Raw genomic sequence first — 15,377 nt, 5'->3', positions numbered from 1 at the left:
TGGGATGCTGATGAGATTCCGCATGGATATAATGGCCTGTATGAGTCTTCTTTCTATAAAATGAGAAATGTAGGTTACCATCTGGTTGGCGAAGAATTAGAAGATCTAAAAAGGCTAACTGCTTATTTGATTCTACTTCTAGGGTAAACTTGATCCTAGGATGAAATGCGTTTAACTTAGTGAGAAATTGTTGAAGTTCATCAGAAGAGCCATTCCATACAGCAAAAATGTCATCGACATATTTGAACCAGTGAGTAGGTCTGGGAGAAATATTGTCAAAGATACGTTGTTCAAAATGTTCCATAAAGAAATTGGAGATAGCAGGAGAAAGAGGATTACCCATTGCTGTTCTTTCAATTTGTTGATACAACTTATTTTTAAAGGAAAAATAACCAGAATTTATATTACAAAATCAAATACGTTTACAATGTCTGAAGGAAATTCCTGTTGTAGTAATTCAATACTTTCTGAAAGAGGCACATTTGTAAATAAAGAAACAACATCTAAACTGATCATGATATCAGAAACGTCCAAATGAAGATCTGAAATTTTATTTTTTAAATCCAAAGTATTTTTTATATAAGTATCAGTTCTTCTAGTTGAAGAGGAGAGTAAATTTGAAAAATCTCGTTTAGAAAAATCTCCACCTTTCTCACTTCTCCTAAGGACAAGCTTCCACATCTTAATCATCCAGGTGTCTGCCAGATTCCATGCTCTTGTGGATTATCTTATTTCGGACAAACAGGAAGATCTGCCTCTATTCGGCTAGAAGAACACCAATCTTATATCGAATACTTTAAACCTGAAAAGTCTGGACTTTCTGAACATGCCATCTTCACTAGACACAGAGTTCATTGGAGAAAGACGAGAGTTCTTCACAATAGTCAGTTTCTCATGGAATGCCTTTATAAAGAAACATGTGAAACTCTACTTCATTCTCCTAACTTAAACAGATCCGACGGCTTACGTCTATCCCCTTTATGGGAGATAGTACTTTACAAATCAGCTAATCTTTCCTAACTTTTTATTGTATTAATTTTTTTAATTTTTTATTTATTTATTTATTTTTTTTTAGGAACGTTATTGACCTTTTTAGTTATCTTACACCAGCTACTTAGGTGGTGCTTTTTGGAATTGTGAGTTAGTGTTTAATTTTGAGCTTACTGTACTGAAGATGCCTGTGACACACAGGCGAAAATTATACTATTAAATAATCTTTCTACCTGAGTTTTTTCCGTTATTTATTTTGTATCGATATGTCTACTCACGGTTTACCTCTTTTAAAACTTAATATGCTATAGGCAATGCATTCCAATCATTCACCACTTTTCATGCAAAAAACCTGCTTATCACTCCTTTGTTTACACCCACCTTATACAGTTTCTAGGGAGGGATGGATGGCATCTTGTTCTTCTCCCATCTACAACCATTTTATGAAAACCTTCTTCAAATGTTAATCCTGTAAAAGTCCCTTACTGACTTGTATGTCTCTATCATATCACCCTATCCACTAGTCTCTGTAAATTGCATCTTCTCTACTTTCTCCATATTTAACATTCCAGAAGAGACCAGAGACCTTAGTCAATCACCTTTGGATCCTTTCCAATATTACTTCATCCTTTGGAAAACCAGGTGACCAAATCTGTGCACAGTAGTCTACACATGGTCTAATCAAGCCCTTATACAATGGAACTGGAATCTCCTTACTTCTACAAGTTGGTGTCCTCCACATTATCACCAGAATTTGTTGCGTTGTCCTTACAATTTTGGCAGTGTGTTTCTAAATATTAGATCCTTATCCATTATTTCCCCAAGATCTCTTACTTCCTCTACCTCCAACAATATATCCCCACTAAGTATAAATTCTACATAACATCTTGTGCAGGAGTAGTGGTGTGCTGTTTATTGATGTATGGAGTGAATTTCAAGGATGAAAGGACTTATTTATGCCTGTTGGGCTACATTTAAATGGTTTTGGAGTTATATGTTTGGAAAAAGTGTTGTTTAGTGAGAGTTTGGAAGTGCAAAACCAAGAAAACTAGAGATATTGATTGATTGATTGATTTTCCCTTTTTTAGTCATTTCCAACCATAGGTGACTGTAAGCAATGCCGACAAAGTATTCCTGGTGAGATTTTTACAGGGTAGTTCACCATTGCTCCCCCCCAATTTTATCTGGGCTCGGGACCGTCATATGGCTGGGACATAGCCATGACTGTAGTCCATGTGCGTTCAGGGGGCTAGTTTGCCTGTTTTGTGGGAGGAAAAATCACAGATAACCTGGGGAGAAAAACCCTGCTGTACATACCCAAGACTGGCTAACTTGGCTATGTCTGAGAAAGATCCTTAAGCTCCTCACTTCGGCGATGGGAATTGAACCCAGGACACTCCTTTCCCAGGCATATGGTTGCAAAGCACATAGCCACTAGGCTAATTGCACAGACCTAGAGATATTAGTAAGGATGAAATCAACCGCGTATCTGGCCACCCCCCCCGTGATAGATGAGAATATGTAAGTAATGATTATGCAATGCTGAATGCAATTTCACAGGGTTTTTTTTCAGTTTGAATGGGTTGGTAATGGCATTATACAAGAGGATGTTGAAATGCATTTACATGAATTCAAGAAGTATCAGGAATATGGGAGAGGAGTTTTTAGCATTGGTCAGCTCAACTTGGCCAGAAATTATAAGCATCAGTAAGACCTGAAAATGAAGTTACAGGGATGGAATGTAATGGGTAAGGTATTTTCAGGGAGGATAGAGGGAATTGGACAGCGGGGTGGGGTATTGCTGTTGATTGCTGAAGAATTACAACCAGCAAAAGTAGAAGTTACAGAGGATTTTAGATATGCGGGGAGATGGTTAATTTGATGCTTTCTAGTGTGAGATAGGGGTCAGTAGGACAAAATATATTGTTGGGTGCTGCTATAGACTAGGGCAGGGTTTCTCAAAGCAGGCTCTGCAGAGCCCTAAGGCTCCACAACTAAAATTCTAGGGCTCTGTGAATCTTCTTTACAAACATTCACTTATTTTTTTTTAATTAATGAATTGATGATATGAAATATTGATCATATGAAAACAACTTCACTGTAGTCATTAAAATGAACTTAAATTTTTTTAAATTTGCAGAGCACTAAATTGTAAAATGGTGAGTGTTTATTGATTTCTTCTTCTTTTTTCATGTTTATTTTAAAGATTCAGTTGTGAGGGCTCTGATAAAAAAAAATATTGCTTGCTTGCTTTAGCACTCCACTTTAGCAAGAAGTTTGGGAAACCCTGGACTAGGGCATTCACATGAAGATGTAGATGCATGTATCGGCATATTAGCACAGTGAGTGCAGGCTGAACAATTATTATGGGAGACTGTAACTATGGGGACATGGATTAGAGGGAAGAAAGGGGGGCATGGCAAGATGGAATTGGAATTTATACAATTGTTAAGGGATAATTACATGAAACAACATGCTATAGAAGGGGGCAAGGGATTTGAGGTGTTGGATCTGATAATAGCATCAGAAGATATATCCATAATCAAGGGAGACACTCTGCCTCCAATTGGGGAGAGTGACCATGTGGTCTTGTTCTGGGAAGTTTCCAAATGTGGAATTCTCTATCAAGAAAGGGTTTATGTTGAACTATAAAGCTGATATTTATGACAGACGTAGGAGTCATCTTGGAGTAGTGCATGGAAGTGGTAAGAGATTGTTTGAGAGAAGCAGTATCAGACTGTATACCCAAGGTCAGGTGGATAAACCATGTTGGAATTAATTGGATGAGTAGAGATATAAACAAGAGTTGCAAAAAAAAGAAAACACTGTGAAACCCTTTTTTGAAAGTTTATTTTACACTTGGTTAGAGTATAATAAATTTAGTTTAATCCTTTATCCAAGTGTGAGCAAACAAAGTTTGCACCTGAAAGTATCTTCAGGACTGGGGTAAGGTGGTACAACACCAGGGCACTCCTTGCAAAGGTGGAGCAAGCTACCAACACTCCTATCTCAGTATCTCCCATAATGCAAAACACATCTCCTTGCAGATATGTCTAATGTTATGCATTAAGGGAAGGGCCACAACCCAGACTAGTTTCGAGCTTTATTGAGGTCTCTTCAGTGGGAGCCAGGCCCAAGTGGAGATACCAGGCAGAAGCATTAGCAGGTCATCTCTACCTATAGGAGTTGCCAAATGGTGTGCCACCCTTTTTTAATAAATTATTCTGGATTTAGAGAAAGATGTTGAAAGTTTATTTTACACTTGGTTAGAGTATAATAAACTTAGTTTAATCCTTTATACAAGTGTGAGCAAACAAAGTTTCACCTGAAAGTATCTTCAGGACTGGGGTAAGGTGGTACAACACCAGGGCATTCCTTGCAAAAGTTGAGCAAGCTACCAACACTCCTATCTCAGTATCTCCCACTGAAGAGACCTCAATAAAGGTCGAAACTAGTCTGGGTTGTGGCCCTTCCCTTAATGCATAACATTAGACATATCTGCAAGAAGATGTGTTTTGCATTATGGGAGATACTGAGATGGAGTGTTGGTAGCTTGCTCCACCTTTGCAAGGAGTTGCCCAGTGTTGTACCACTTTACCCTAGTCCTGAAGATACTTTCAGGTGCAAACTTTGTTTGCTCACACTTGGATAAAGGATTAAACTAAATTTATTATACTGTGAAGGGGAATATAAAGATAAAAGGTCATCAGCATACTCATGAGCAGTGCAAAAGTGTTAGCAAGAAGGGTGACTAGTTTTGTAAGAAAGGTCAAATCAGATTATGAGAGAAAATTAGCTAAGCAGGCCAAAGAAAACCCAGGAACGTTTTTTACATTAGCATTGCATTTCACTTTTCATAGCAAAGTAAGAGGTAGAATGCCTATGGGAGGATGATTTTAACCATTGCGGATAGTAGGAAGGTGACAGAAGCAAAAGAAATAATTGAGTTACTGAGTGATCATTTTGCAAAGGTGTTTCATCCAGGTGGAGATTTTGCAGTTGCTGATGACAGAGATGCATATGAAAATTAAGGTAAATGAAGAGCATCTGTTCTGCATATTGAAAAATATGAATGTAAACACAGAAGTGGGACTGGATGGCATGTCAGCCCAGAGACTACATGAATGTGCAAGAGAATTAGTATTGCCTCTGAAAAAATTGTTCCAAGTCTCAGCTCTGGCATACTTTCAGAGAAGTGTAAAGATAGTTCTATTGCATAAAGATGGCTCAAAAACAGAGGTAGCATACTGCATGTCAATTAATAATATATCATATATCAACATATACCACTGCTGATATAATATTAATAATATATCAGGAGTGGTTGTTAAAGTATTGGAAAAATTGGTTAATGGTAAAATCCTACTTTGGGTGGATAGGGATGCAATATACTATAGTGGGCAGCATGGCTTTGTAAAGGTCATGTCTTGGTAATTTATTCACATTTTATGATAAAGTGACAGAAAAATTGGATAAAGGAAATGGCTAACCATGATCTTACAAAGGAATTTGACAAAATGCCGCATGGGGAAAACTATTACAAAAGTTGGAGCAAATGGGAATGGATATGAAGCTGGTAGCATGGATGGAGGAGGGGCTGACAGATAGACACCAGAGAGTTGTATTGGTGGAGTGAAATTCAGGAGAATGAGGGTGACTAATGGAGTATCTCAGGGTTCTGTACTAGAGCTGCTACTCTTCATTTTACATCAGTGATATAGAGAGGGATTTAAGAGTGGGGGATATTCAGTTGGTTGCTGATAATGAACAATGAACTTGGGAGAACAATTTTATATATGGGTACTATGAGAGCTCTATTCAAATCATTGGGAATTCATCCCTCTGTCCAGGCCTTCTGAACTATGCAGTGCAGCCACTGTAAGACTTTTATACCACCATACTTCAGCATTTCTGGTCAAATATCATCTACTCCTGCTGCCTTTCCATATTTCAAACATTTGATGGCTTTTTCTACTTCAAGGGATATGTATTCCTGACTGTATGCCTGTTGAGTTTTTTACCACTGTGCTGTCATCACTGCTTGTTTCATTTAGCCATTTTTTGAAATAATTACTCCATACTTCAAGGATATCTTTTTCTTCAGTTTGCATGTCACCTTTATCATCTCTAACTCCTTTTACAGCACTCTTTCCTCCATTTCTAAGCTTCTTGAACAACCTCCAGAATATCTTACCACCTTCTTGATATTTATTTTCTATGTTCTTGCCAAAGTCCTCCCATGACTTTTGTTTAGTTAGTTTTACACAGTGTTTCGCTTTCTTACATTTGTCTCTGTATTCTCTAAGAGCAAAAACTGACTTATTTGCCAGGAACTTTTCATATACTTTATTCTTTTCCTTCACTGCCTCTTTAACTTCCTGTGTCCACCATGGAGTTCTGATTTTTCTAACCTTGCAGACAACCTCACCACATGCCATTCTGGCTGAATCAATCAGGGTTTTCTTCAAGGCTTGCCACTGAATCTCCAAGGTTTGGTTCCTGTTCTCAAGCTCTTTCATTTTTTCTTCAATAATCTTTGTGTATTTTAGTATATAGTTCACATCTGAGAGCTGTACAACTTTTATTCGCTTTAAAACTTTCTTACATGTTATTCTTTTCGATATGAAATTCAATTTTATCCTGCTCAATACTAAATAGTGATCGCTTCCAATTTCAAATCATCTGTACGCTCTGGTGTCCTGTACCAGGGAGAAAACATCACTATCAACAATAACATAGTCAATGAGACTTTTCTTATTCCTAGCCTCTTCTCTCCATGTGAATTTGTGCACATTTTTATGTTGGAATCTGGTGTTAGTAATAACCAGTCCATGTTCTGAGCAGAAATCCGACAGGTATTTGCTATTATTATTAGCTTTGCTCTTTTCTCCAAATTTTCCCAAAATATTTTTGTATGTCTGACAGTTATTTCCTACTCTGCTATTTAGATCCCCAACAAGGACCAACTTTTCTTTTTTCATTGTGCCAGTTGCTTTTTCTAAAGAATCCAAAAATTCTTCCACTTCTACCTTAGTAGAACCTTCTGTGGGACCATAGGCACAAATAAGTCTCATTGTTCAATTCCCCATTCTAATATTTGCCCATATCACTCTACTTGAGACTGCCTGCCATTCAAGAAGATTAGCCTTGTATTTATTGCTCAGTAAAATCTCAGTTTTTGTCTTTTTTGTTTGTCACCCCTATAATGTCGATATGGTACTTATCTAATTCTTCAGCTAGCTCCATTTCTTTGCCATTCAGGCTTCTTATGTTGATAATACCGATCCTTAACTCTGGGGATGTTGAGTTGGGGTGTGTTTTAGGATTTGTTCCAGTAGCTGACTTTTCGCTGTTCACCGCTGTTGTTTTCCCTGGCGAAAACAACAGCGGCTTGTTTAACCAGGCGATGCCTCAGCCAGCATGAAATTTTGTCATGTTGTACCATCATTTTCTATATTGGTTTAAGCCAATAAGAATACAATTTGGTCGGCTAAATCCCAAATTGCCAGCCCATTCTCGTTCGTTCAGTATCCAGGTAGATACCCAACAGGGTGCACCACTAGAAATTGAGGATTGGACATTAGGTCAGAAGCCCTGGTTGGCTCTCCACATTCCTTTATAGGCTATGTGGAGGTCCTCTCTCAGTTATACAGCTTTGACCCTTAAGCACCCCGTCAAATAATTATATTAATATTCAAATAAACTAATAATAATCAAATAAACTATATTAATAAAGATATTAATAGTCAAATAACTATTAATATCTTTATTGAGTTTATCGTTAGGCTTAGTTGAGCCATTTACCATCCATTCTCTCTCTCTCTCTCTCTCACACACACACATATCCTCTCTGTAGCATTTCACTTTCTGAGATTCTGATCATCTCACAATTATGCCAGTTGAAGACTTCCATTTCCATTACTCAACATATTTTCTCTCATACAACAGCAATCTTGCTAATCTCTTCATATCCCTTACACTGAGATGCAATCCTTCTCTATAGTACAATTATTTTCTTCCTTTTAATGTATCCTAGATTTCTGCCATCTTTTTCCTATCGTCTCTTTTTATCATCTGTTTTCTCCTATCATGTACTCAGACAGCAGACTTCTGCCTATCTCTCTTTCATTACTTTGTACAACAACTGCAGATCTTATGCCAAACCATTTATGTTGCCATTAAGTCATTTTTACCAACTTTATAGCCATTTCCTGACTGCATTCACCCCTCCTACTCACCTTTATTTACATTCACTTACTTTCACCTTTATTTCTGAGACCCCAACACTTTCATCATCCATTTCTACTTTGCACATTCCTCAAATCATTCTTTAGTTGCATCAGCTCTCTTTTGATTTTGTTTATTCTGACTTTTTATTTCAATTTATTTCCACTTTTATGCATAATCTTTCATATTTCATTACTTTTTTTTTATTCATCTGTCACTTCTGTTCACTTTCTTGCTACCTTTTTCCTTAACTTATCATCACATTAATTGTCACCTTTGCTATTTACTCTCCCTTTCTTGCTGCTTTAATTCACAGTATACAGTATTCTAATTCTTTCTTTTCCTTCCATGCATTAACAGGCCTTGCTGCTCTCTTGCATTTGAAATTTACTTCCTCATATGTTTATGCTTGTTCCCATCCCATCATTTATTAATACATGTTTATCACATAGATGTGGTGAGTTTTTGTTTGTTAATACATAATGGGATGACTCTCTTTCAATGTTCACTCACATAATGTAATGAATATAATTTTGCAGTGACAACAGAACAAATCAGCCAAAATCCAGTGTCAACAAAATGGCTAGTTGTCATATTAAACTCACTTAGTAACAGTATAGGCAGTTCCCAACTTGCATGAGTTATGTTCCACAAACTTTACGTAATTCGAATTTTATGTCAGTTGGATTTAATTCCTTCACCTTTAATCACACCCTATCACTTATGTGTTTACAGTATGTATGCAGAAGTTCATTAATATTGTCTTAAAGGTGATTTCTTTTTGATAAAATTCTGGAGACAAGTACTGTGTGAAGAATAATTGCTTTAATTTCCTGACATTTTGACTTTCATATTTAGGTGATCATCTGGAGTATACACATATATATGTATATACAGAGACCAGCTACATTACAATTCAAACAGTATACTAAAGCGACATTAATTTGATCAACTGTTATTCTGCTGGCCTTACTCTAATAAAAAAAAACAACTGAGAAATGTGTATGCAGGAGTGCATTAATATGTTTTAAAGGTGATTTCTTTTTTGATAAAATTCTGGAGACAACTACCATGTTAAAGAATAATTGCTTTAATTTCCTAACATTATGATCTTCATATTAAAGTTATCTGGATATACAGATATATATGTATACACACATATTTATATATTTACACACACACACTCTCTCTCTCACTCTAAGTGGGTGTTTTTTCCCTGATGCCTATGGTGCCCCCCCCCCCCGAGTTCCAGACGGGTTGGCCAGTTATCCTTGAATTCTGATGACTCAAATTTTGAAGACTGGAATGGGGGGCTCCCCCTGGCGCCTATGGCACCCAATCCCCTGAGTTCCGGACTGGTAGGCCATTTCTCCTTGAATTCTGATGACTCGAAAGGGGGAGGGTTCCACCCACCCCTGGTGCATACGGTGCCCAACCCCCCTTAGTTCCGGACTGGTAGGCCTGTTCTTGAATTCTGATGACTCGAATTTTGAAGACTCGACACTCAGGGTAGCCCTGAGTTTCAAAACATTTCAAATAACGTGACACAAAAACATTATAAAAAAAAGCTTATCATTTTATATTATAGAGTAGATATATATCTGCCCAAGTGGTGCATGCCACTTGGGTCTTCTGTCTTGCAAAAGGTCACCGTTAGATGGTATGCGAATAACGTAGGCAGGTTAAGTAATATTTTTATAAGTCACCATTATCTAGCCTCTTTATGATAATTTGCATAAGTTGAAATTTCCATAAGTCAAATTAATGTGAGTTGGTGATTTGCCCTGTATTCATCAGTAATTTTGTAAATTTCCATTGAATCTCATTTACCATTTGCCTTTTTTTTTTTTTGCAAAAACTCATACAAGCCCAGAATGAATTTATGAATTCATGGTGGAGCATGCAGTTGCCATCATATCATTTTTGCAGTATTATTTACTGCCTAAATCATGAATACCTGATCTTCTATCCAAAGTTGAGGACAACTAGAATTCCACATATGCAGTGCATGTTCAACCATCCTGAATTATTTTTTCCTTCATGAGTCATATGTTTGCTAAAACATTTTATGTGTTTATGAGTATTTTTTTTTCTTTGTCCAGTATCTTGCAGAATTTCACATGAATTTGTTTTATTTTTGATCTTCATAACTTACTGTGAGCTAGCATTGAATGCCTTTCTGCACTCATAATTGACTGAAGCATTCTAGAATAGTCAAAGGCATCTCATTTAGCTATTAGAGATATATGCTACTATTCACAGTTGGCACTAATTACTATGTCATGCGTACAGAAAGTTTCTATCAACCATTTCCCAAAAGCCCTGGATTGCATTTCATAATTCTAATAATCCTAATACTATATTCAATATGAATTCATTCTGCTCCTAAACAAATAATATATATTAGCTATAATTTATATTGTAATTAATTTTTCTCTATAGAGCCATGTGAATCTGGTACCTTTTCTTCCACCGGTCTAGAGACATGCACTGCCTGTCCTAATAATACCTACCAGGATTTGTCCCAACAGCAAACATGCAAGCAATGTCCAGCTGGCACTCAGACATGGTCTCCAGGTGCACAATCTGTGTCAGATTGTACAAGTTAGTATATTTAGACATATTTACATTTGGTTGGTGTTGTGGATTTATTTAATTTATAGAGTAACCATCTTCATTTGATATCTATAATGTGTATATTTTATCTGAAACTCAGAAAATATCTATGTAATATGTATTGTTCACCCACTTTCTTATGTAATAATATTAATTATTGATCTATATTTCATTTTATTTGAATCCTACCTGCAAAAGGTTGTAAACTTATACATTTTAGTACCATGGGTGGGATAAGGACTAAATAATCTCAGAACCTTTCTCTAGAGAATTAACAGGGTATATTCTAGAGAATGAATCATGAATGAACATTGAATACATTCATTGAATATAAAAGGAAAAGAGCAATAGCAAAGAGAGCATGTAGAAAAACAAAATAGAGAAACGTATGAAACTTTTATAGCAAAATATAGCCTAATACATATAGAATCCTTAAACAAATTAATAACAATTTAAAAGAAAGAACAAAAATCAATATAATTGAACCAGAAACCTGGCAAGAGTATTTTAAGAAGCTATGGTAAGATAACTCCTTGATGCAATAATTCTCCGCAAAATATAACATCAGTAATATAGATGAGTTTACATACGAAGAACTACAAAACCCCCTCAAACAAAGCAGAACAGGCAAATCACCAGGAGAGGATAATATACACACATAACTTATTAAATTTGATGAGAAAGAATTTAACACCAGATTGATAATGAAATAACAATAAGGCAAAATTATACCATATCTACTTGGAAACCAATAAATAGAGGAGTCTGACAAGGCTGTTCATTATCACCCATATTATTTAACATATTATGGACAATATTATCAAAAAATGGAGAGAAATAAATACATGCGGCTTCCAAATTAATCGACATACAAAAATAGACACATTACTCTTTGCTGATGAACAGATCATCTTTGAAAATACTGAAGACGAACTGCAGAAATCAGTTTATAACTTAAATAATATTATACAACGATATGGCCTAGAAATGTCAATGGAGAAAACTAAAGTCATAGCTTTTTATGGAAATAACCCTGTCAGAAGTAAAATAGTAATAAATAAAATAATTGAGCAAGTTAATAATTTCAAATACCTAGGCTGTAAACTATATTACATAAATGAAATAGATATTGATTTTAAGATGACGAACTTTATAAAAATCACTGGAGTAATCAACAGAACCTTTAAACCTGATTATGTACAGAAACATACAAGACTTAGAGTCTACAAAACAATAGCCAAACCTACATTATTATATAGAAGTGAGATCTGGATCTTCATAGAAAGGGATATACAGAGAATTCAGGCAGCAGAAATAAAATTCCTTAGGAAAACAAAAAAAACTTACCCTATTAGATAAAAAAAAAAAAAAGAAGAAATAATGAAATAATTAAAAATCAATCCCATAGCAGACTCGATGATTAAATATAGGAAAAACTGGCTAGACCACATACCAAGAATGCAGAGAGAAAGATTATCAAAAAAGATCTTAACATATGATCTTAGAGGAACAAGGAATAGGGAATGACCAAGAAGAAGATGGACTGAGTCCAGAACAGGCTATTTGGCCTAGAACTGGATAGGAAAATGATGACGATTCTAGAGAATGATAGGGTGAATAAACAGGGAGACTCCAATTAAACGTGGTTTTTTGGCAAGTTTGTGAAAGAAGACTCCCAGTTCATAAGTTTTTTCACTGATTAATTGTGGATATTTGTGTGTTTATGTGTATGTGTTGTGGTAGAAGCTGTGTACTTGCAGCATGTAGGCTTTTTGTTTGAGATTGCTTATAAAGCTGTTAAACTAAAAATGAATATACTAATAGGCATGCAAAGTGAGATGGCAGTGGCTTTGTCTGTACAAGAGTTAAATTTTGATTTTAGCCATTTTGTGAAATGTTAGGTGCTATGTTTATTCATTGGATTATGTTGATAAATTATGGATTTTTAAGAGGGATGGAAGAAGGGTGTGGGGTGGGCGATAACATATTGGCAACTGAAGGTGATAGTAACAAATATGCAATGAGTGCTTGTTTGATAGCATAGAGAGATATGGTAAAAGAGAAATTAATGAATAGTAAGAAAGTCATAAAAAAAAAGCAAACAAGAGAGCTGCTAAACAAAAGAATCTATGACAGCATGAATGACTTGAATGATATAAATGTAGTGAAAGTCAGGAGTAGTGAATGTAGTGCAAATATGGTAAATGACATAGCAGAATGTAGTAAGACAGAGGAAGATGCAAAAGATGGTGGAATGGTAAAGAAGATAGCACAAAAGATATGAGCACAAGTGAGGCTATTAAAAAAAAAATTGACAAGGTTGAGGAATGAATTAAGGCATGTGCAGAGTGAGATAGGACATTTAGAGAAGAGATTGTTAGTTGGAAGTGTAAGAAGGAAGGTGGTAGATGAGTCAGAGATTAATGATTGCAGTGGAATGGGGGGGAAGTAGTGTAGTGCTGTATGGGGACCGTGGTGAAGGATGTGAAAATGGAGCAGGTGTCAAAAGTATATCTCAGAGGAGCAACAATAGGAAGAATGACTGAGGTTGTGAAGAAGAGAGGAAATGCAGAGGAGTTGATTGTGCTGTGTTGGAACAAATAACTTGCAAGGAAGTGGGAATGAGGTAGTGATAGGGTTACCATACGTCAGCATTTATGCGGACATGTCTGCATTTTGATAATGAAGTGGACCAAGAAATAGACTTACCATAGAATCTGTGAAAGGACTTGCTATAGTTAAATTTAATTACAGACATTTTACATGTAAAAAATATGTTCTACTATTTGTGTCGAAACAAAGAACTGCTAAAGAAAATGAGGTCTAGTGAAAAATGTGCATGGGCTGCAAAGTAATGTATGTAGTGTGATAAATCTAATTCTTTTTCATGTAGGCCTACTCTTGTTTCATAAGACTTATGATGACACTTAAAATCTCATATTTTTGTGTGTTCTAATAAGCATACTCATCACCATTAATTAATGAAAAGCTTACAAAGGCAAAGATTTCAAACATATGCGTTTATTTTTGTGTTAGATGTTTGTGTCCGGAACGAGTTGGTCAGGCGATGGGGGTGTTGGCATTTTAGAATATGGTAACCCTCCCTAGGTAGTGCATGATTTGTGAATGTTGCTAGAAACAGTGAAACAAACAGCATGTGAGAGAGAAAATTGTGTGTGTGTTGCCAGGGTATGATAGTAAGGAGCTGAGGAGAAGGGCAATGATCACGAATTGCATGATAGCTAGAATGTATCAGGAAGAGAGGACTTGTTGATGTGTGGGATAAATTTGAAGGTAGGTGAGAGCTGTTTGCTATAGATGTGGTCTGCTTTTGAGTGAGAGTGATACTTTGAAGCCGAGTACATTGTTGATGAGAGGAGGACAGCATGTAGCTAGTCTGGGAAATGAAAACTAGACAGTGGGACCATGAGTGTAAGACACTAAAATCAGTGTGAGATAAAGGGACAAAGGAAGACAAGATAGGATGCAGCGATGGCCTCAATGGGACCAATAGAGTCAAATTACTTGAATAATGAGATAAAGAATTGTGGGAAGGAAAGGGGAACCATGGCTAAGCTATTGTGCTTATACACCAATGCAAGGATTGTGAGGAATAAGGGTTCAGAGTTTGTGGTCTTGATAGTTAGTCAGCCCACAAATCATTGGTGTCAGTGAGACATGGTTAACAGAGGGTGACATGATTACAGAAATAGAATGTGATGGTTATATCATTTTTCAGAGAGACAGAAAAGATAAGAGGAGGTAGGGTGTTACTAATGATTTCAGAACAGTTAGTTCCTTTCAGTGTGGAACTTGAAGAGAGAAATAATGATAACATCTCTGTAATGCAATTGGAAGAATGCTATATTGCATCATTCGATCTGATAAAGTCAAGTTCGATTCTCATCATGACAAGAGGAATCTTTATATGGTCTTTTTCATTTGAAGATGAATTGGCCAACCTCGTACAGGGTTTTCTTCCCAGAAACTTGGGTTTTTCATCCTGTGTACAGGCAAATCAGCCTTCAGAACACATACACACACAATTTACAGACAAAAAATACTGTTGGTGGTGGTGGTGATGGGCAGTAGTTGACATTGATGGTAGTTGTGTGTAGTAGAAGAATTAAGTAGTAGAGGAGATGGTGAAATGTGTGTAGTGGAGCGGAGTAGAGTGCCCGCCTGCAATGAGCCCTTGGACTCCTTGAAAGTCTTGTAATAATGGCATTGTGGCTACTTGGTGTGAGGCTGAAGGTTAGTGCAAATTTTAGATATTTAGTGAGATGTTGCTACAGGCCAGGGAATGCAAATGGAGATGATTCTGAAATGTTAGACAGATAAGACTGGTGAGTGACAAGAGGATGATAATAATGGATTGCTTTAACAATGGAAGTATTGACTTGGAAGCAGAGAACATCATCTTTGAGTAAGACTGGATTTCTTGAGCTACTCAGGGAAAATTATCTTTTGCAGTATGTAGTCAAAGCATCATATGGGATTTGAGTGCTAGATTTAATAATATCATCTCATACAGGGATGATAGA

General features: G+C 36.3%; 1 protein-coding gene across 2 annotated transcripts in view; it reads left to right on the top strand.

Annotated features, from left to right (window-relative positions):
* LOC150105803 (sushi, von Willebrand factor type A, EGF and pentraxin domain-containing protein 1-like) overlaps positions 1–15,377 on the top strand; it is a 358,579-nt gene that overhangs the window by 144,066 nt on the left and 199,136 nt on the right. For both annotated transcript variants that reach the window (XM_090394354.1, XM_090394355.1), the window contains exon 17: positions 10,660–10,821. In XM_090394354.1, the coding sequence (XP_090250480.1) occupies positions 10,660–10,821 (162 nt within the window). The remainder of the gene's footprint in view (positions 1–10,659; positions 10,822–15,377) is intronic.

This window comes from Typopeltis vanoorti, chromosome 6 (assembly GCF_054136105.1).
Source record: "Typopeltis vanoorti isolate ZY-2024b chromosome 6, IOZ_Tvanoo_1.0, whole genome shotgun sequence".
Lineage (NCBI taxonomy): Eukaryota > Metazoa > Arthropoda > Arachnida > Uropygi > Thelyphonidae > Typopeltis > Typopeltis vanoorti.
The sequence above is the reverse complement of the archived record's forward strand: the minus strand, read 5'-3'. Positions and strand labels throughout refer to the sequence as shown.